This window comes from Cyrtonyx montezumae, unplaced genomic scaffold, assembly GCF_038088225.1.
Source record: "Cyrtonyx montezumae isolate F1298 unplaced genomic scaffold, pur_monq_1.0 scaffold_8, whole genome shotgun sequence".
NCBI classification, from domain to species: domain Eukaryota; kingdom Metazoa; phylum Chordata; class Aves; order Galliformes; family Odontophoridae; genus Cyrtonyx; species Cyrtonyx montezumae.
In genome coordinates this window covers 91,250,565-91,273,104 of record NW_027072089.1, presented here as the reverse complement: position 1 = coordinate 91,273,104, position 22,540 = coordinate 91,250,565, and the positions used below count along the sequence as shown (strand labels likewise).

At 36.4% G+C, this 22,540-nt stretch overlaps 1 protein-coding gene across 1 annotated transcript in view; it reads left to right on the top strand.

Moving 5' to 3' along the window:
- CUL1 (cullin 1) overlaps positions 1-22,540 on the top strand; it is a 51,959-nt gene that overhangs the window by 8,747 nt on the left and 20,672 nt on the right. The window contains exons 2-8 of the mRNA XM_065753080.1: positions 2,585-2,873; positions 13,791-13,965; positions 15,002-15,169; positions 16,192-16,242; positions 17,228-17,318; positions 18,372-18,535; positions 19,977-20,139. Of these exons, the coding sequence (XP_065609152.1) occupies positions 2,734-2,873; positions 13,791-13,965; positions 15,002-15,169; positions 16,192-16,242; positions 17,228-17,318; positions 18,372-18,535; positions 19,977-20,139 (952 nt within the window). The 5' untranslated portion in view covers positions 2,585-2,733. The remainder of the gene's footprint in view (positions 1-2,584; positions 2,874-13,790; positions 13,966-15,001; positions 15,170-16,191; positions 16,243-17,227; positions 17,319-18,371; positions 18,536-19,976; positions 20,140-22,540) is intronic.

The following is a 22,540-nucleotide window of genomic DNA, read 5'->3' as shown; positions in this document are numbered from 1 at the left end:
GCTAGCAGCTTCAAATTCAGTCTGTAATTATTTATGCAGCTACTGAAGTAAACTGTCTTCAAAACTGTAGTCTAAAAATAAGTGGTTATGAGAACTATGCACATTTTGTGTGACAGTTATATTGGAACATCAAAATAAACTAGTAATTTCAGCATATGGCTTGAGATGCTATAAGTCAGGCAGATTTCAGTGTGCTTTTTATATGATTCCTGAAAATTAACTACTTTTTGTCATAGAACTCATCCAGCATGCATGTTATTTTCCTCATATAGGATAGCTAAAATTGTACAGCTTCTTGATAAAAGGTCGGTAAAACTCAAGATGCTGTTTTCAAGTGAGATCTGATGCCTTCCATGTGTAGTGTGTTCCTCCCTGAGTAATGAAAAGGAGAGGGGATAGCACATCTCGCTGTTTCCAAGTTTAGGGAAAAATACAAGGCCTGCTCTTAAAGTAATGCCCCCTTTTTTTATTACATTAGCCCACAATGTCTAGTTGCTTATGTTGGTAGTATGGTAGAAGAGGTTCAAATTTCCTGGCAACATTCCATTGAATTTTGACAGTGGTGGGGCAGTGTGACAGAGTGGTGTCATTGAGTGAGTTGTTGTAATGGTCATAGCACCTTCTCTTAGCTATTTAAGGGGTTGGTCTTTTGTTGTGAACTTCTATACATGAAGTATTTTGTAGGAGTTGGAACAAGTATATGTATATTATTTATTTTTACTGAAATGTTCAAATTCTAGACTGCTTTCTTTTTACAGATTAATAAGAGTTATAGTTACTTTTTATAGGTATTGATATAGGAATAGAGTTATGGGTTCATAACTGTGTCATCTTTTGTGTGTATGGGGAGTTCAAGTAGTACCAGACTTAAGTTTATTATCTTGGATTTCAGACCTGAAATTAATTTTCATGTTTCCTCTTGTAATGCAATAGGATTGTAGGACTACTAGGACTGTAGTCCAAGCTTGTGGGTGTGTAGTGTGCACTTCAAACTGTGGACTCAAAAAGACGTGAACAGCTGCTCTTGGACCTTTGATCTTCCTGGCTTTCATTTTAAAGTTGTGAAATTCCTTCATTATTAGTTCTGTAGCGCACTTGTTTCGGACATTAAATGCAAATAAGATATGATTTGTTTTATGGTTTGGTGTGGAGCACTGTTCCAGTGTCTTTGATACTTAATTTGCCATAATTATAGAAACATGGAACAGCAAAGTTAAGTGTTGTATACATTTTATAGGATATATATTGCTTTTGTTTTTGTTTTTTCTCCTCCTAATCTTCCAAGTAATTGCTGCTCATGCAAAAGAAAAATTAGCTTTAGGGAGAGACTGAAATGAGTACTTGTTGCACAGGTTGACATAATGGAAATACTTCTAAATGTTTTTTACTTTGAACATGAGATTTGATCGCTTAGAGGTGATGGATAGCAAAGGCCTATGAGGTTTCTTTATTTCTTTGTTCCTGTGGGAAGACTGATTCATTAATTGAAAATGCTGAATGTTGTCATCCTTTCACAGCCTTCCCCCACCCCCTGTAATTTGTGAGGGGAGTGGACAGGGAGGGTATAATATAATATTTAGCCTTGAAAACTGTGTGACATCTCAAATGGAATGTAAGTCTTGAAGTGGCTGTCATAAAGAACAGATGTCAAATTTTAGATCCTGGAAGAACATCTTTATCTTCTACTGTGAAGAGATGAAAAACAATAAGGTTTATCAGGCCTTAATTTAATCTATCCTTGAAATTACAAAATGTTGCACATGACCCTTGTCAGGTATAGGCTCTATTATCATAAGGCACAATTTCTTTCTCTTTAGAAGCATGACAAAGAGATAGTAATGTTTCACTGTTTTATATATTACAGCATTTCAGAGAGTAGTCTACAGTGTCAGTTGATCATTATTTATTTCAACTCAGTTCTTGTTTATTTCTTTAACTAGTTAACTGCAGTATTAACTTGGGAATACAATTTTATTGCTACAGTGGAGGACTCATGTAAAAGTGAATCTTTGTTATGCACTCAGTTTTCTTATTATTACTGACTGCATGTTCTCTTACACACTTCAGGGAAGTGATGTTCATTTACTTAACGTAGAAATTCATATAGGCGTGCAGTTGCTAGATAGGTAATCTGAAAATCCAAGGTAGTTTAGCAAGAATTTTTTTGTGATAGATCCTCAGATCTGGAAAGGTTTAGTGATAAAAGAAGAAAAATATTTAGTACCTTCTGTTTGTCTTTAGATAACCATCATGATATTTGTTAAACCACAGGTTATAACTAAGCATTGAGCTAATGTGAAGCACTGAAGTGCTTCTTAGGATGCTATCTGGTACTTGGAACAGTTGTTTCTATTTTCTTATTAGCATTATGGTTATTATTGCCAGCAGCGCTGGTAGAGGTGCATCCAGACTTTGGAGGCATTAACAATCATATTTTGTAGCACATTGCTAAACTGCAGAATTCTTTGTTTCTTGTATTTCAGATTTCATAATGGATTTCTCATCTGTGTGAATTACAGCATTAATTTTTTCCTTTCCTCTAGTAGAATGTTTTATAATATATACTTTTTTTTTCCTCATACAGATTATCTTCCTGGGAAGCATCTCTGAGTATAAAGAATCTCTTACTGAGTTACTGCGTTTGAGTGTAGAATGTTACTTTACTTATGATCCTGATGGATGAATAACCAGATCTCAGGCTGCTGCACTGGAAGAATTTACAGGAAATAAAAAATGTCATCTAATAGAAGTCAGAATCCACATGGACTTAAACAGATTGGTCTTGACCAGATATGGGATGACCTAAGAGCTGGAATTCAACAGGTTTACACCAGACAAAGCATGGCAAAATCCAGATACATGGAACTCTACACGTATCCTACTGTCTAAACCAGTTAATATTTTCAGTGTTAATATAATTGAGTTTAAATATGTAAAAAACTGTTTTGTATTTATATTTGATTTAATCACTAAGAGTATATTTTTATTTTGAAGATTAGTTGTCCAGTTGTCTGGACAACTCTAATTACATATAACTGCGAGTTTCAGATTTGATTGTGATAATCTTTGACAGAATAGATATTTCAAGTGATTCTATTAATAGGTCTAATTTTGAGTCAACAATACAGTGGAGTTTTTCCTGTTTCTTTTTCTCCTTATGTTAGTTTTTGTCATTATGCTGCAGGTCTTACTTGCAGTGATGTCCAGTTACCTTGAAAATTTTTCCTTTCCTAACTTTAGAATAGTACTTTATTCTGAGTTGTTTTTGTAACTTTCCAGCTGGTGTGAGGATGTGGATAATGGATTTATTTTGAATTTTTATTTTGAGTCGGAACTGTTGAAGTTTTCCATCATCTTCCAAGCTGGGGAATATTGCTATATGTTAATAATGAGCTACTATTTAGAAGACTTCAAGCAACTTGTTTCTGTCAGGTAATGTGTAAATCACTAATTTTAAGGAGAAATGTGCCTCTTCTTGTATGATAGCTTCAGCATTTGATTTCTGAACTTTTTTTTGGAAAGTGAGAAATCCTACGTTTTTTTGCTGTCTCAGAAGAGGGGTTGCATAAATGGATTTGATGAGGAACTGCAATAAGATAAAACTTCTCACCAGTCCTCTGTTTTGCATCTGTTGTTCAATGTTTGCTTTACAAATCTATTATACAGTAAAGTGCTCCTTAAAAAGGTTGTACTGCAGCAAAGCAGGTTGGCGTATGATTAATGAAACAGTAGTTGAATATATTTCCTCTCTTACTTTGAGCAACTCTGACATTTTTATTATTATTATTATTTTTTTTGTATAGACTATCATTCTGATACATAAAACCATGTTTAAAGCTTTTGTTGGTACTTGTTTGGAATCGCACATGAAGTTATAGTCAATTTATTTGAAAAGATAAGCTTTGAGGATATAAGGTAATTAGATCTGTGATTCTCTGGACTTGGTAAGAAGATAGAAGTTGGTTTTCTGTAAATGATTACATGATCAGTATGGTTACAGAAACTTACCTGTACCTGCGGACTCCATACTTCTGAAAGGAGGCATGAACAATCTGATGAGCATCTAGCTTATTTCTTTAGTAGAAAAGTTCTGATTGTAAACCAAATTGTATTCCATCTTTCCATTTCTAAGACTTGATGTGCCTGATTCCTTGTGGTGCTAGTTCTGGTATTCTTGACCGAAAGAAAGAGATCTACAGAAGTCTGTGAAAAGTTTCATTTGTGATAGAACCTTGGAGGGAGTTTTTTTCTTTTGAGTGCATTTAAAATAAGCCTTTTTGTGAATTCTTTGAAGAGGTTCAGCTGAAGACTAAATAGGAGACATCAGTTTCAGAGCAGCCTCATATCTTAGTATACTAACTCATGATGTCATTGGCATATGTTGGTGGTAGAGCAGTAGAAGTTGGACCTTCCTGGCAACGTTTGATTGTCTTTTGTTGCTGTGCGGCAGATGGCAGTGGAGAGGCAATCTGACAGAATGGCATCAGATGCGGAAATGTGTATGAAGCAAAAGTATGTCATGGAATTCCTCCATGTGGAAAAAATGGCATCCATTGACATTCACGGACTCTTGCTGAATATTAATGCAGGCTTTACAGTGGATGTTAGTATACTGAGTTGGTGGGTAGTATGTTTCAGCAGTGGTGACAGCAGGAATTCTGTGAGACTGCCATGCACAGTGTTGTTCATAGCTGGTGAAAGTGTCTAGTTAATGGTGGTGATTATGTTGAAAAGTAGTGTTTTGTAGCTGAGAATGTGCTCTATCAAATAGTGTTATTGTGCTCTTAGCTGTAGTTTCTATGGGAATAAATAAGAGGCTTTACTTTCGGCGTGACCTAAATACTTGTTTTAACAGTAACATTATACTATTTGCTTTTTTCTTCTCTACCTGATATTCCCAAATGTTCATGGGATGAAGTTTTAAAAGGGGTAACTTGTGCATTAACTGCTCATTTTCTCCTGGAAAAGCTGGGTCTGAAACTTAAGGGGCGTATTGCGTCTTTCGTAAGTGAATTTTAGTGCATAATTCTGGTGGTTCACTTCTATTTGTGGATTAATTTAATAATCTGATACTTCAGAATATTTGGCACCGATTTGGCTAAATTTTGAAACAGCTATGATGGTAAGAGTAAAGTTTGCATCCTCTATCAAGTGCATATGTCCAAACTGGTGCTTTAAATGTTTCTGCCCTTTTAAATGCCATGTATGAAATGCTTGCTCAGTGAGTCCAGTAGATTGATAGACTTATTTTCAGGAGACTGACTGTGAAAGAACTTTGATTGGAAAGCAAAACAAATTTGTTTCATCTGTGTCTGTAATGTCCTACTCTTAGGAAAAAAACAGGATCATGCAATACCAGTTTGGAAATCTTGTGAAGAGTGTGGTCATTTCTCCATCTTTTTTTGTCTGCTTGTGCTCTCCCACTGTGTTGGTTTTGTTTTGTTTTTTTTCCTTGGGGGGAGGGGAACAAAATATTGCTTCTGAAATAATGTTTCATCTCTAATTCATAGAAGAGGGATAATCATTCATGTAAGTGCAAGTGTCCTTACTTCTGTCTAGTACTGAATTTTTAGCCAGAATTGTTTGGAGATGATATTTTTTCAAATGAATCTTAAAGTTGAGTAGCTCAGACTGTTATGAAAAGGAAATCATACCTCCATCCTTCTCTTTATTCAGAAAGTGTCTTGTGTGAAACACTGGATTCGATCTCTGAGTATGGGTCAGAGCTTGTGTTTAAGATAGTATTTTTCTCCTTTTTTTTTTTTTAGCAGGAGAAGTAATTTAGGGTTTATTCCAAAGGTTTTTTAGATTTGAGAATGGTGAAGAGATGAACCAAGAAATATTGTTTCTGAATGTTATTTCAAAAGATTCTCATTACTGATCTAACTAATTTAGATTAATTTGTGCTTCTGATTTCAAGGTGATTTTTTTGTCTGATCAGACCCCATTACCAGATGTTTCTTAGTACTGCATATATTGTGATTCACTTTTGCTATGCTAGAGCACCTAACCAGACCTGTGTTCACTGCTTACAAACTTCTGATGAATTGTACTATAATTACATTCTCGTGTATGTTTATTTCTTATCAGTTTCCATTTAGAAAGAAAATTCCTTTAAAGTGGTGCTTCTTCTCATAGAAGACTGCTTGTTCCCCTGACCTTCTCCAATGGATTTGAAGTACTTTGTGTGCTTTTCTGTCTCTTACCCAGATAATTAGGCTATTTGTAGTAACAGAAATATTACTGAAGAGCCTAGTTAACTCCTGCAACAGTAATGCCTTAGGCTGTGCTACAAGCAAGCATAGAATTAACTGGCAAGCATCAATTTCATCGAGGAACAATAAATAAAAAAGAAGATAACTGTTACGGCAACATGGGTTATTGATCATCTATTGCATTAAATGTAAGTAATTTTTTATCACAAAAGGTTATTGTCAAGTGTCTTTTGAGGTAGTCATTTCATCTTAGATATTAGCAAAAAGGGGAGCCTTACACTATAAAATTTTGTTAGCATTTTAAAAATAACAGATGACTTGAGATAATTTCCCTGTTCATAGAATATATAAATACATTCAACGTTTCTTACCTGTGGATAGTTAGTACCAGTTGAACATTTTTCCCAAATGGTGTTATGATGTTATTCCCTTGGCAAGGTCTCTGCAGTTGCTTTGGTTGGAACCCTGGTCCTAGTGGCTTTCGCTAGAAATCCTGTCTTTTAGTAAGGTTTTAAATAAGCAGAAGTACTGCTGACATGGATCTGATATTACTAGGCAGTACAGTATGCTCTTTTCCTCTGAACAGGCTGTTACTATTTCTGCCTAGAAGAAGATACCAGGTTGTAAGGGCAGGCAGTTCTTAAACCTCAGAATGTGTTACTCTTCCTTTTGAGATTCCTTAATTCAAAATCATTCTTTCATTCTCATGTTAAATGGTTTGAGGTCGCTCTGAGTCCATAAAGCAACTTCAACTGTCTGTTAATCCTATTTATGTTCAATACAGTGTTTTTTAGTGTTTCTACAGGTTAGCGCTTATGTGGAATGTGAAGATAGAAGTAATGGTATATATTTATGAATGTTGAAGGGTCTATTTCTTGTTTTGCAGAAATGTGGATATAATGGTATGGTCTTATGTATTCTTGTTGAAGTTGCTGCTTTGGTTTCAAAGAAGTGCAGAATATGTTTATACTGGCATGATCAGTTCATTTTCTTCTCTGTGCTGATAGCTTCCTGTTCTGCTTGCTTCTATAGCAACCAATAATATTCAATAGAAAACAGACTTCTGTCAGCTCAAGAGCTGTAAAGCTAAAAACAGTCTTAATTATGTTGGTTCTTACACATTGAGATAAAGACTGTACACTTTATATACATATTTGTTTGAAAATGCCTTCTTTTCCTTGTACTTCTGCATTTCTCTGCTTTTCCCACGCAGATGGAAACAAAATGTTACCTGCTAGTCTTCAAGTAACTTTTGCTGGAAGTTTCTTAGATCTCAGACATGCATTAGTCTATCATAGCTTTATACCTGAATTCTCATAGCAAATCCATGACTGATTCTGTAACAGGTTCTTCATTCACTGCCTCAGTCCTTCCCTGACTAAAATGGAGATGGCTTAGCAGAGCACTAGTATGTCATATAAAGACTTAAATGTGCGATCTTTTTTCTTCCTCCTTTTGGTTTGTTTAAACTCTGTAGGATACATTACCAAATGAAATAAAAGCATGTAGAAGAGACTTTCCTGGAGGTACCAGCAACAAGAATTAAGGTTGTTTTGTGGTACTTTGTTTTTTTTTCATTGCAACTCCACAGAAAGTGTAAGGTCAAGTTAAAAGCACTTGTTTTGAAAAGTGAGTCACATTTCAGAAACTTGTACAGAATTTTATTAATCTGGTTAATAAGCAGCTTAAGTCTTGCTGGTGTGTCAACTTTGTTTAGGAACTTTAGATGTGCATGAGGTGGTTTTATAAAATTGGATGCATCCATGTTGAAATTCTTTCGTCTGAAGAAAATATGTGAAATATGTTATTTTTAAAAAGACAACTATGTTTTCTATTAGAGGTGGTTTTACAAGTATACAGAACAATTTTCTGGTCAAAATTCTCAATATTTTTATGTATATACACATTGCATAACTTTGGAGTAATTAACAAAATAGTTTTTTGACAAGTGTAGCAAATCTGAAACTGTTCTTGTAGACCTACCCTTGAGATGAGAATATTCAGCATATAATTAACTATTGGTGTTAATTATAATCAAAATAGTAAATTTATGCCTAAAATTGATCTTCATGTTAAAGTGAATGGAAACAGTGGTAGAAACTCTACTTAGAAAGTTGTTCAGCATTATTGCATACTTCCTCTTTTCAAAAGCCTTACTGTAAAACTCTCTCTGCTGTATATCTTTGTACTCCTATTTCTACTTCCTCTTCTATTTTTTCTGTTCTTCAAGCAGACTTATTCCAGCTATGCTAATTTTTCACAGCAGTATGGAAAAGGTGTGGGGACCCAGCTGCCCCATTGAAATTGGAATCCACTTTAAAGAAAATTAAAGAATATTAACAGGAGCTTCTTTCTGAGTAAACCCCCATTGCAGTTTTCATAGGGCAGAGCAAGCACAAGACAGTGCATGCATTCAGCTTAGCAAACACATAGCAACCCTGTAACAAAGCTCTGCCAAAAGGCAGGGCTGGGCATCTGTCTTAAGAGTAAGTCTTTCTGTCAGTAGTTAGGTTATATAATAGATAAGAATGCAAATCTGGGGTAAGAAAGTGTGAGAGTATTCATTTACGCATAATATATCCGAGTTTTGCATTTACAGGCTGCTTTCTATATAGGCAATCCAACATAACAGGTACAGAACAACTAAAATAGAAAGAACTAAAATAGAACACTCACAGTTCTATCTTGGACAGTTCCATTAGCAAGACTCAAGCTGGAATAAAGATGGCTACTACTGATATATTTTTTTCTGCAGCTCTGAGGTTGCTTTGATTGAGAATGGGTAAAAGTTAAATTCTTTCTCAGTGTTTACAAGAAGTTTTGATTTTAATAGCAAAGTGTATGGAGTTGGGAAAGCGTTTGTCTTCTTGTTGTTTGATAGCTTTTCTGAAGGTTGTTAGGATTGCTGTTGGAGAAGAGCAGAGAGTATTTTCATCAGGCAGTGTTCTCAAAACCTATAAGATTTACCTGCTGTCTGGACAATTAGTTTATTTTTAGACTTGCTCAAAGCCACTTGGGTTAGGAGAGCTAGGGAAAGGAGGAGGTAAGACTCCCAGCTGGGTGTTTATGAGTCAAAGCCCTAAATTCCTTGTGTTACTGTGAAGGGACTTTCTATATACAATTTAGAGCACCTTACTTGTTTTAAAGTTAAGCAGTGAGATAAGCCCTGCTTTTCTTCTTTGTGAGAAGAGTAAATTTTATATCCAAATGTTGTTGTTTTGTGGTTTTGATACCGGTATTCCACATCTGGACATTATGTTGGGAGTTGAAGAGTTAATGCTCTGCTGGGGAGAAGAAAAGGGGAGCCCCGGACTGGACACCAGCTGCTTTCTCTGGCATTCTTTCTCTCTCAGCCTGCCATGGTGATAAAGCATGTGTGCTTCCCCTGCGGTTTTACTACCGTAAGATTCTCAGATTTTGGATACTTCTGTCCCTCCAAGTTTGTTCAGTTTTGTTAGATTTAGTAAAATTACTGTTCCGCTTCAAATTGTTGCCCTTGTTTTGTTTTTTTTTTAGACCCATCTTTTATCTCTGTACTTTATCTTTACTCTGTACCTTTATGCTTCCCCCCAGTGCTCTGCTCAGGTGACTGTGTTGCCACTGACTGCAGTTTGTTTGTCTGTTTTTCCCTTTTCTTTCTTCCCTCTCTCCCTCTTTTTTCTTTGTATCCCTGTCACAGATGACACCATGAAAATTATTGGTGGAGAATGAGGGCACTCAAGAATCTCTGCTCCACTGTAGAACTATTGCATAGAGGACCAAGGGCCGTTCTGTGTCTTGCCTTACTTTTAAGTTCTTTATGTTCGGTACTGGAGTTATATCTGTGTATAACCGTTTAAGGGCACTGATGGAGATACCTGGCTGGTATCTAGACACCCCAGCTAATACAACAAACTATATGACAGTTGATTGGCTTCCAGGTTTCCTTTTCAGTTCCTTATGCATGTATGGGATGCCAGCTTAGGGACTGTATTATCAGTCTCCCTGAACCTTGTAATAATAGTGGAAAGGACTTCTTTGTGTGGAAGAAGTGTCTCTCAAAACCAGAAAAAAACAGAAAATACTGAATGGCAGGGAATGTGGAAAGATTTAGGAAATAGATTAGGAGCCTGGGGATCCCTGGTGCCATGGGATTTTACTCTTGAACACCTGTGGGATCCTGAGAAACTAAGCAAGTATTTGAGTAGGGGATGGTGTGGCTCAGAAAGATCTGAGGAGGAATGGTTTATCTGGGGCTCGGGTTGTGCTTACTGAACTCTAAGTAGTATACTCTGTTCTGGAGAGAGGCAGCTTACAAACTGAGGTCCAAACCAAAAAGGGAAGCCTCCAAGTCAAACCTGATCAATTACAGGAAGCACCTGTATTAATTATCCCTCTGCAAGGCCAGAAGTGGAAACAGGTGTCCTTGTGTCTAGAATGGAAAGAAGTGGAGGAAGAAGGGGAAAATTCATACAAGGGGCCTTCTTCAAAACCACTGTTTGTCCCAAAACCACTATTGTCACCTGATTGCTTTGGTGTTGGGACATTGGGGCAGTAGTGTGTCACTAGATTGTAGCAAAACTCACCAGTTAGGAAGCATTGCCTGAGACCCAGCTATTGACCGAGGGATTAGTAGATGTCTGAATGGAGTCATCAGCCTCTAGGAACGGATGTTTGTAGGGATGTCTTTACTTCACAGCTACTGAGATGACCTGGAGCCTGCAATAAGAAGATAGGATACTGTTGAGGAAGGCATCCAATATTTGAGAGAAACAGCCATAGTGGAAATGCTGTATGATTCCACATTTGTTCCAAACGATGCATGCCAGGATCATGATTCTGAGAGAGTGAGGAGTACACCCAGTGTATGGCAGAAGCTATGAAGAACAGCACTGGAAAAGTATGCCAGTACACTAGTAACAACGTTCAATAGATAGGAGGACCAACACAGAAAACCCCCGGTATTTTAACAGATTCTTACACTTGAAAACTTTGAACAATTGCTGCCATCTTATGCTTCCATTTCAGCTATATCAAAGGTAGCAGAAAAACTAGATAAAGCAGAGAAGAGATAGGAAGGTGTACTGGAGGAATTGTCCCTAGTGATCAATAGGGATGAACCCGTGGCAGTATTAGAAACACCTGATGAAGACCAGGATGATCCAAAGAATCTGCTGAAGGAGCTGATCTAACGGATTAAAGTCTCAGCTGTCAAAGGCAAAAGCATCCCTGCTCAGGCAAATGACAACAGTAACTCCATGTCACATGCAGCCAAGACATGAAGAAATGGCATTTAAAAAAAACAACACTCCTGCACTGTGAGCATGGGTGGGAGAATTACAACACAGATCAACACCAATGAAATTGCTCCAGTTACTGCAGGTAACCAGTAGAGGGGCCCTGCCCCCAGCCAGAGAGGGAAAGAGATAATAGAGTGTATTGGACTGTGTGGATTCGATGGCCTGGCACATCAGAGCCACAAAAATATAAGGCACTACTGGACAGCAGTGCACAGTGCACTCTAATACCCTTGAGCTATAAAGGGACAGAATTTATTTATATTTCTGGAGTGACTGGGCGCTCAGGAATCGTCTGTGTTGTGAGGACTGGCAGAAGCACCCTGTAGTGACTAGACAGGGGACTCTATGCATACTCGATATGTAATCTCAGAAGGGGGAAGTTTCAAGGATCCCAAGGGTTTCTCATGGGCTTTTGGAATAGCTGCTGTAGATACAGACAACATTTAAGCATCTATCTGAGTTGTCTGGCCTGTCAGAAGATCAATCTGTTGTGGGGGTACTAAAAAAGCAGCAGGTACGAATTGCTACAGAAATGATATACAGACAGCAGTACCGCACTAACAGGGATTCCTTACTCCCCATTCATAAGGTAGTTTGACAGCTAGAGTCAGGGAGCAATCAACAAAACCCAGTCACCTTTTAACAGCCCCATATGGCTGGTGTGTAAAGCCAGTGGAGAATGGAGGCTGACGGTAGATTACTGTGACCTGAATGAAGTCCCACACCCACTGAGTGTTGCTGTGCCAGATATGTTTGACTCCAGTACAAGCTGGAGTCAAAAGCAGCCGAATGGTATGCCACCATTGACATTGCAAATGCATTCTTTTCCATTCCTTTGGCCACAGAATGCAGGCTACAGTTTGCTTTTACCTGGAGGTGTGTTCAGTACACCTGGAACCGTTTGCCCCAGGTGTGGAAACATGTTTGCCATGGGTTAATCCAGACCACACTGGAACAAGACGGAGCTCCTGAGCACCTCCAGTATATTAATGACATTGATGTGTGGGGTGATACAGCTGAGGAAGTTTTTGAGAAAGGATAATAATAATCCAAATTCTTCTGGATGCTGATTTCGCTACTAAGTAGAAAAAACTGGAAGGACCTGCCTAAGAAATTCAGTTCCTAGAAGTAAAATGGCAAGATGGTCGTCACCACATCCCAGGAGATGTGGTTGACAAAATAACTAGTATGTCTTCACCCACTAGCAAGAAAGAGATACCCAGTCTTTTCTGGATGTAGTAGGTTTTTGGAGAATGCACATCCTAAACTACAGCCTCATAGTGAGCCCCCTCTATCAGGTGACGCAGAAAAATAATTTTGCATGGGGTTCTGAACAGCATCAAGCTTTTGAACAAATTAAGCAGGAGGTAGCCCATGCTGTGGCCCTGAGGCCAGTACTGATGGGACAGGATGTAAAGAACATACTGTACATTGCTGCTGGAAAGGAAGGTCCCACTTGGAGGCAACCACGGGGTCTTAGGTCTTGAGAAACAAGTCCTGTGGCAATATGGCACCCCGGAAAGATTTGAGTCAGATAATGTCTCATTTCAAAAATGCACTTGTGGATATTTGGACCAAAGAACACAGCACTGGATGGTTTTATTATATCCCCTACCATTCACCAGCTTCTGGTAAGATTAAGCGCTAGAATGTCTTTTTGAAAACCATGTTGAAAGCAGTGGGTGGTGGAACATTTAAGCATTGGGAGAAATTTTGCAGAAGCCACCTAGTTGGTCAACAGTAGAGGACTAGTCAATTGAGATAGTCCTACACAATCCAGCTCCCTGTATAGCATAGAGGGAGATAAGGTCCCTGTGGTACATGTTAAGAGCATGTTGGGAAAAGCAGTGTAGGTCCTCCCAGCTTCTGGAAAGTGCAAACCCCTCTGTGCAACTGTTTCTGCAGAGGGACCTGGGCCCACTTGGTGGGTTATGGACAAAAATGAGGATGTCCAGTGTGTACCGCAATGGAATTTTATGCTGGGGGAGTGCAGTCAGTGATTCCATGTGTATATATATGTATATAGATATGTTTGTCTGTAATGCATGTTAATTACTGATTTTTTTGTATATAGGTATATGTTAAGCGTGATGTGATGATGTGGAATAAGGGATGGAATGTTGTGGTTGTGTTTTTCTTAGTTTTGATTTTATGTTGGTTAATGCGTCTTGTATTGTATTATGGTTAGGTCATTTATGACCATATGGACATAGCTTCTTGAAATTAATGGTTTTTTTTTGTTGTATTCGTAATGGCTTATATTCTCACGAAGATATTCCTTAACTTCCTTGTTAAGTCATGTTTATAACTACTGTACTAGTGTACACCAGTCTAATCAAGCGCGAGGAGCTGGAGTACCTCCTTCTAAATCAAAAAAAGGTCAAACACCTGGAGGTGCTCAGTTTGTGGGCTTGGAATTGTACAAACGACTAAAAGAATTCCTGAAGAACTACTTGACAAATCTCCTTAAGGTAAGATCGTGGACTGATATTTGTAGTAAGATAGGCCAAGTTGAGGAAAAAATGTAACGACAAAACTAGAACTGTATGCAGTTATTACAAGTAAATTTGAATGAATTGAAATCTGTTTTATCTCAATTATTCTGTTAACTATTAGAAGGTATTGTAGGCTCTACTGTGGCATGAGTTTTTTTCTAATGCTGCAAAAGAGATGTATATGTGGGTTACTAAAGTAAAATCAACTGCCATTTGAAGCTGCCTTATAACTTGAACAAGTATATCCAGACTTCCTAATCAGTTAACTGATGTATTAGTAATCATGATAAGATGGTTGCCTGTAATGTTGAAAATGCCCGATTTTAGACACAGATTTACTAACTACTAATACAGCAGTACATCAGGCTGCTTTGTAAGAGAGCAATTTCTTAGTTATTTTTAAGAAGGTGTTCAGTGTTAAGGTTTTAACTTGAGGATTTTAATTTTGAGCTGCAATAAAAGAATTCTTGGAGTACTGTAAGCGTGCAGCTACCTAAATTAATTACAAGACAAAGTTCTCTCCTGGTTTTATCCAGGATACATTCCTGTTTTATTCCCATGACCATTCAAACGGTTTCCGTTTACTACCTGACAAAGTCCTACAAAAGTCCCTATCTATCTGTGCTTATTTGTTTCAGCCTCCCAAGTAGTAGCAGTAGGAGTGGGTGTTGTATTTTATGAGGGTTTTTTTTAATACATTAGTTGTCTTGGTATGTTTTACCTTTCATACTTATCAGTCTAGCTGTCTGTTTCCAGTGCGAATCTATCTTGCTCACGTAAAGGGACTACTGGAGTTTTGTCTATGCTTTCCTTTTATGGGTGGTTTTCTGTGCTATTTTTATCTTTTGTTTAGCAAGAGCCATTTTTGTTTTGTGCTTTATTATTGCAATAATAAACTAATCCTATCTTAAAATTAATGTTTAGTGTAGATTTATTGTACTCCTTTACATGTCTCTGTTGCACTTTAAGATTACCCTACACTACTCGCAGACTTTTTGCTTTTTTTATTTAGGATGGTGAAGATTTGATGGATGAAAGTGTGTTGAAATTTTACACTCAACAATGGGAAGATTATCGATTTTCAAGCAAAGTACTGAATGGGATATGTGCGTACCTCAATCGACACTGGGTTCGTCGTGAGTGTGATGAAGGTCGTAAAGGAATATATGAAATCTATTCGGTAGGTCACTTTTTTAAGTCAATGAATTGCTCATTCTATCTGCTGGCATTTGTTGTCTTTGTATTACTATTGCTCCTTGTTTTTAGGAAGTTCATAGAAGTTTTAAAGTAGGTGTACAATTTGCCAAAAGAAGTTTCACTTCTTTTACTGTCCTCTTAGGACGCCCTTCTCTTCCCCTCACCCACTTAGTGTATATATGAATATTCCATGAGATGTTCAAACAACTTTGATATTACTAGACTCAATGGGTGCAGACTGTCAAGAGCTGACTTGAATGCTTGCTTTATACACTGTTATTTGTGTGATTCTGCATAGACTCACCTTTCTACTGAGAATTCACTCAAGTGCTTCAAATAGAGAACAAAGAATGAACTGCAGTTTTTTGTTCAGTATGTCTCTACAAATCTCTAGTATCTAAGCTGCTAAGATGCAGTCAACACTTGGCTTGCAGTAACAAGCTAGAAAACTAATTTGTCATATTTATAATTTTTTTCCAAATGTAATATAACTATGTTTTTTATTTTTTAAATTATCTAAGATATGGAATCCCTTCTGAAAATAAAGGGTAAGGGCTGTCCTTGCTGGAAAGAGGTGTTATTTTACTCCTTCACTAAAATAACTTTGCATAGGATAGAAAGTAGTTTTTCTCCTTATTTACTGCCTCTCAATTGTTCTGCCTTTCACTAGTCCCTTGCTAAAGGATTGTGCTAGCCTGAAAATCATCAGCAGAAAAAGATGTCTGTTGTCGAAGTTGTGAAGTTTATTTGTCAGTGCTGGTGGGAGATCACTCTCAGTCAGAGAAAGGAACATCATAGGTAGAGTTAGCAATATAATAAATAGTAATTATACTGTGAATCTTTTTTATTGAATGAGAAATATCTGTACCACAACTTAATCATTAAAAATTGAGTGTTTTTCATACTGCATCAGCTTTCCTTAGAAGTTACTATGTGTATATGAGTATGCATGTGTGTATAAGTACATGTTTTTTCTATTTTTCATCTCCCTTCCCTTAATTCCAGCTTGCCTTGGTGACCTGGAGAGACTGCTTATTCAGGCCATTAAATAAGCAGGTATATATAGATTATGTAATCATAGCATTATTTTAGAGGATTAATTTTATATGTTCTTAGTGACTGTTGTAGAGAGAATTTGGGGTGGAAAAAAACTTCTCAAATAAAACAATTTTCTGCTACTTTTTTGTGATGTTAAAAAGATAATTATTTTGGAGGAATTAAATTTGTCTTGAATTTTTTTTTTCCAATGGTTGTACTTTTGTATTGAACCCACTGTGTTATTTCTTTGCTTAGGGGGCACCTGGCATTCTTTAAAATTAAAAAAAAAAAAAGCCAGCCTTAAAAAAAGCAGGTCTTAAATGAAGCAGACAGCTTCATTGTTGACAGGCAGAAGTACATTTTGGCAGTGATGTATTGGAAAAAGTCAAGATTCAGTGAAAACAGATAGGTGATAGGCCTGGATTTGTGATCACCTATTACTGTGAACCTCTTAATTTATACTGATGCCTGGGAAATTCAGGTCAATCAAATATTTTGTATTCATGAGCCCAATATAAAACATTGCATCACAATGAAATATTTTATATTTCACTGTTATTTACCAATACTTCACAATTAAAAGACAATTTATACTTTAATATTATTATACTAGATTTCCATTGAAGAATATTCATGAGCAAAGTGGAGTAACTAGCTTTCTTTGCATAAAGTTGAAGCTCTGCTCTTGCAAAGTTTTTTTTTTCAGGTATAAAACACATGGAAGTTTGGTTTAGGTAAAGTTTTTTAAAAACTAAAAAAATTGCAGTAAAGGGAACAAACACAAAAATCTAAGGGGTATTCATACCCTTTAATGGCTCATGAGTAATTGTACTATAGTCTCATTGTAGAACTTACGGGTGTAGCAAAATGGCAGTAATGTTTGTAGAAATTCTATATGTTTGATGTCTTTAAATTTTGTTCTTCAAGGGCTTAATTATTCTTGAATATAGAGCTGTCAGCAGTTTTCTCTGTTCTTGACTTGCTTTTAATTCCGTTTCCTAAGGTAACGAATGCTGTATTGAAATTGATTGAAAAGGAAAGAAATGGTGAAACTATTAATACAAGGCTGATCAGTGGAGTCGTACAATCTTATGGTAAATGAGATTTCTTTTAAAGTTAAATTATTTTCCTTAAAAAAAAAAGTTAGAATAATAATCCCATATCAGAACTTAGAAGTAGCCTCCCATGTCCTTGGACGCCTACTATATACTGTTATGGTAAAATAAATGTAGTTATATCAAGTTTCTCTTTGATTATGTAGAGATGCTAGACACATAATTACAGTTAATTATATTACAGTTAATATAGTTATAATATACAGTCATAATTTATATATACAGTTAATCATAAATAATTTGTCAAGATTGAAAAGAGAACTGATAAATGAGCATTGATTGCTTATGAGTCAGCTCTGTAGGAAAAAACTAGAAAGATAAAAACATAGCTGATGAAACAGTGTTCATTTTTTTCCCCTTTGCATAAATTTACATGGATTAATTATTTTTATTACTAAAAATACGTATGCTCATAACCTGTAATCCTAAGAGGAGAAATACGGAAGGGCAGTTTGAACTGTGTTTTGAGAATGTAAAGTATCATTTCCTGTGATCTGTTTAATAATGTATCAGGAAATACAGTTCGTATGAGTAACGACTTACACTGCTTATTTTTTTAAGCGCTTATTTTGTTCTTTAATGAAGGTAATCACAGCATCACTTCTTTTTTTTAAGTTAGAGGGAGATGATCTGTTTACTTCATAGAATCATAGAGTGGTTTGGGTTGGAAGGGACCTTAAAGATCGTCTAGTTCCAACTCCATTCTTAGGCCTGGACACCCCCTGCCAGGTTGGTTGAAGCCCCATCCAGCATGACCATGAGCGCTTTCAGGGAGGTGGCATCCACAGCCTCTCTGGGCAGCCTGTTCCAGTGTCCCACCACTCACAGTAAATAATTTCTTCCTAATGCTTAATCTAAATCTGCCTTACAGTTTGAAGCCAGTTCTCCTCATCCTGTGGTTACATGTCCTTATAAGAAAAGACCCTCCCCTGCTTTCCTGTAGACCTCCTTGGAAGGAGGGGCTGCTGGAAGATATTTGCGAGAGACTACTTGATAAAAGACAGTCTTATCATTGTTTGCTCATTTTTGTAGTGGAACTGGGGCTGAATGAAGATGATGCATTTGCAAAAGGACCTACACTAACTGTCTATAAAGAGTCATTTGAATCTCAGTTTCTTGCTGACACAGAAAGATTTTATACACGAGAAAGTACTGAATTCTTACAACAGAACCCAGTCACAGAGTACATGAAGAAGGTAGGTTATTTTTTGCATAGAGGTACTTAAAATTCTTGCTTTTATTACTGATTTCTTAAAATGACAATGATTTTACAGAAGCAAACTCAATCAGCTCTTGTTCCATGCTTTTTCTGTTAATCTAGTTTTCCTATTAATTTGGTCTGAAGATTATATGACTCTCTCCTTATTGAGTTTCACATAGGAAGTTTGAATATTTCTTAGTGGGTAATACTGAATATGTTAGACACAAATTTTTGTTAGATTTCAGAATTTGAAACTAGACTCATCACAGAATCACAGAACTGTAGGGGCTGGAAGGGACCTCTAAAGGTTGTCTAGTCCAACTGACCTACCAAGCAGACTCCCTAGACCAGGTTGCACAGGTAAGCATCTAGGCAGGTGTTGAATGTCTCCAGAGAAGGGTATTCCACAATCAGAGAGATTGTGTCCCAGAATCAGAGAGAGTGTCTCCCAGAGAGGGCAGCCTGTTTCAGTGCTCCATCAACTTTACTGCGAAGAAGTTCTTCTGCACATTTGTGCAGAACTTCCTATGCTTCTATTTGGGTCCGTTTCCCGTTGTCCTGTCAGCACCATTTGCTTTAGACCTGCAGACTTGCTGTTCCTGTATGAGGAGCTTGTGTGCACATTATTGAAATCTCCTCCTGAGCAAGCTGGCCTCCACAGAGGGATTAGATCATTAATTAGCATTCCTTCTTTCAGAGTATTTTCATGTACTGAACTTACAATAATTCTGATAACAGAGGAAGGATTTAAATTTTTAATGTCTCTGCTTTTTGGGATCCCAGACAAGTTGATTAAAAACCAGTTGGATAAACAGCACTATTTCTAGCCTGGTTATTGGGTCAGGCTGCTGAATTTGAAGTGATTAGTGGTTCCTTAAGTGATACTTAAAATTTTGGTTCACCAGGAAGATAAGATAAATTAAATACCTGTACAATTTAAGTGATTGTAGATTATTGGGAAGCTTTTCTGCATGAGATTGTACATGAGAACTTCTAAATAACTTTGTAATGATTATACTGTTAAACTGCAGTTTTGTGCAGGCACAAGCCATGAACATGATTGTTTTAAACAATACTAACTCTTGTAGCTGGAGAGCTTGTTGTTGCTAGAATTGCAAGCATGCCCTGTAACCAGCTTTCTCCTTCTGACAACTGGGAAACTTTTTTGTTCAGAAGGACAAGGAAATTTTGCTGTAATTCTCCACGTATTTCAGCAGTATGTGATGTTAATCATCAACATAGACATTGAGTCTGTATGTGAATAGTATGGCAGGAGTCACATTATGAGTCTCAGAGAAATAACTGTTAAGGTGGACCGTAAGAATTAGTTGAGTTGTTTGGTTTTAGTTTGTTTCCTAGATTAATTTACTTAATATACATGTTTTCTGCTACTAGATTTCTCATACAGATTTTATGTTTACTTTTCTCTTCTGTAGGCTGAGGCTCGCCTTCTTGAAGAGCAACGTAGAGTTCAAGTATATCTCCATGAAAGCACACAAGATGAATTAGCACGGAAGTGTGAGCAAGTACTTATTGAAAAACACCTTGAGATATTTCATACAGAGTTTCAGAATTTATTGGATGCTGATAAAAATGAAGGTAGGTCAATCCAGACATTGCTTTTAGGCTTCAAGTTCTTCCTTGATGGTTTGAGAAAAACATTAATTGTGTTGGTAGTGTGGTTTTGGTTTTTTTTTTTTGTGGATTAGGAAAAAAGACAATTTATGACAGGTAGCTTTAGATTACATTGAATATGTTGAAGATGTTGTCTACTAAGGCAAAACATTACTAATGTTGTTTCTGTTAGCGTGACTAGAAGAGCTTCAGAAGCATTTGAGCTTCCAGCAGGATCTGAAGCTTTCATGAAGCAAATATGGAGCTTCTAAGATGCAAATATGGAGCTTCTAAGATGTAAAATAGAACTGCTTATAGAGTACAAGGAAAGAGTGCGAGTTAAGATGAGCTTATTTTAGCTGTGAGAATGAGTCTTTAGTGGGTAAAGGTGTACTTCCTAAAGAAGAAACAGCATAAAAGTTTCTTCAGTAGTTCCTCTGAAATTAGTAAGATTGTCAGAGTTTAGGTAATCTCTAAAGAATTGTCAATTGTATTGAGTTAATATGTAGTGCAAAACAACAGTCTAATCTAGGGGCAAGTAATTCTTGTCTGTTATGCAGATAATGAAGAAAACTGGTCTTTCAGGGTTTTTTGAATTGAGGAATTAAAAATGTATATAAAATCTATAGCAGAAATATTTCTTTTAAGGAAGTGACAGAATTGAAGAGATGCTATAATTACTGTTGATGATACTTTGGGTTTGAAATTTTATGTGACTATGACTCTACATATCAATCTTAAAGACCAGCTATCAATACTTACTTTAATAAAGAAAAACTTCAGAATAGAAATTTGGCATGCTTACTAGGTCAGAAGTTAACTGTTTCAAGTGTTTCTAGTTTTTGAAAGTCAGATGCTTGTTAGTAACAAATATATTTAATGGGAACAGATTTTTTTCATTTAAATAGGAGTTGAATAGTAAATGGCTTCATAAATGTCATCTGACAATAGAAACAGCACAATCAAGAAAACTTGTCTGGACTTAGGATGGTTTTTTGGGGTTAAAAAAAAAAAGGGAAAAATAATACCTTGTATCTTTTTTCTAAGATTAGACATTTAGAAATACTTGAATTTTCTTTGCTTCCTTTTCACTTACTGGGGCTTCACTTCAAATTACAGTAGTGTTCCTTGACCATATTTAAGTTTCTTGAAATCTCTTGAGAAGAAACACTAATTTTGATCATGAATTCTCAGTCTGTTTACTCTTAAAGCACAGAAACTAAATTTGTGACATGCTTAAATAGCCTATTGTAAATCATCCCAAACTCATTATAATATCTAGATAATTCTTTAAAAAAAATCTTTTTCTTTGCTCTTTTAAGTATGCTTATTTGGAGACCCTTCTACATGTGAAGTATGTTAAGCATTTGTAACTTTACAATTGTTGTGCAATTAGTTGAAAAACGTGCCCCACAACCTTTCTATGTGTTACTTATACTTGTATGATGAGTACAGGAAATAATTGTTTTTATCAGGAACAGACTGTAAGGAAATCTAGGAGGAATTACCTTGTAAATGTACCCTCAGGATTTATAGACTCTTCAATAATTCACTTAATAGCGTTGTCCTGATAGAGCAACCTGTGACTGTACTTGTAAGACAGCAGCACATTTTGTGTGTACGTGTTTTTCCTCTTTTCTAAAATTATGTGGATGCACACATTATTGTGTTACATCAAACTGAGAATATGTTGGCTCTTTTTTCCAGAAGGAAAAACTGTTCTGTTTTCAAAAATGGACAATCCAAAAGTTAAAAATTTCTAGAAGTTCTAGAGAACTAAAAGCACTGTCTGGAAAACTGTTTTGAACAGAAGTCTCATTGCATCACTATTGAAGTCATGTGTTGTATTCTAGTGTTGGACAGCAATACAGATACCGGATGGTTCCATTATGTTTGATAATCCAAAGGTTGTAATAAATGGCTCAATAAGCCTTCCAGGGAAGTTCTATTTTTAAAACAGCTAGAAGTAGCTGACAAACTTTAAGATCAAGTCAGTGAAGTGAAATATCTTCATTACCAGTTACTGATTTGATATACTCAAGTGTCTGTTCAATAAGGGCAAGGTTACTAAAAAAATCTAGTATTTTTGTGTAGCCCAAATAGTCTGCTCCATTTAAAAGAATAAGAATACAAAACCATCTTTAGGTGTTCAAAATTTCTAATTCATTTTGAAAGTCTTGGCTGATAACAGCTTTTAGTATGAGGATTTAACACTTGAATGAAATGTCTTTTCACCTCTGCTAGTTTTGTACTGCAGTGATGGTTTTCACAACTTTTTTTTTTAATTTGAGATACCTGATTATCTACAGAAAAATTGTAGTTAAGTATTGCTTTAAGAAACTGCTTTTATTGGCAGTGCTTCATTGGATGAAATTTAGAATGTTAA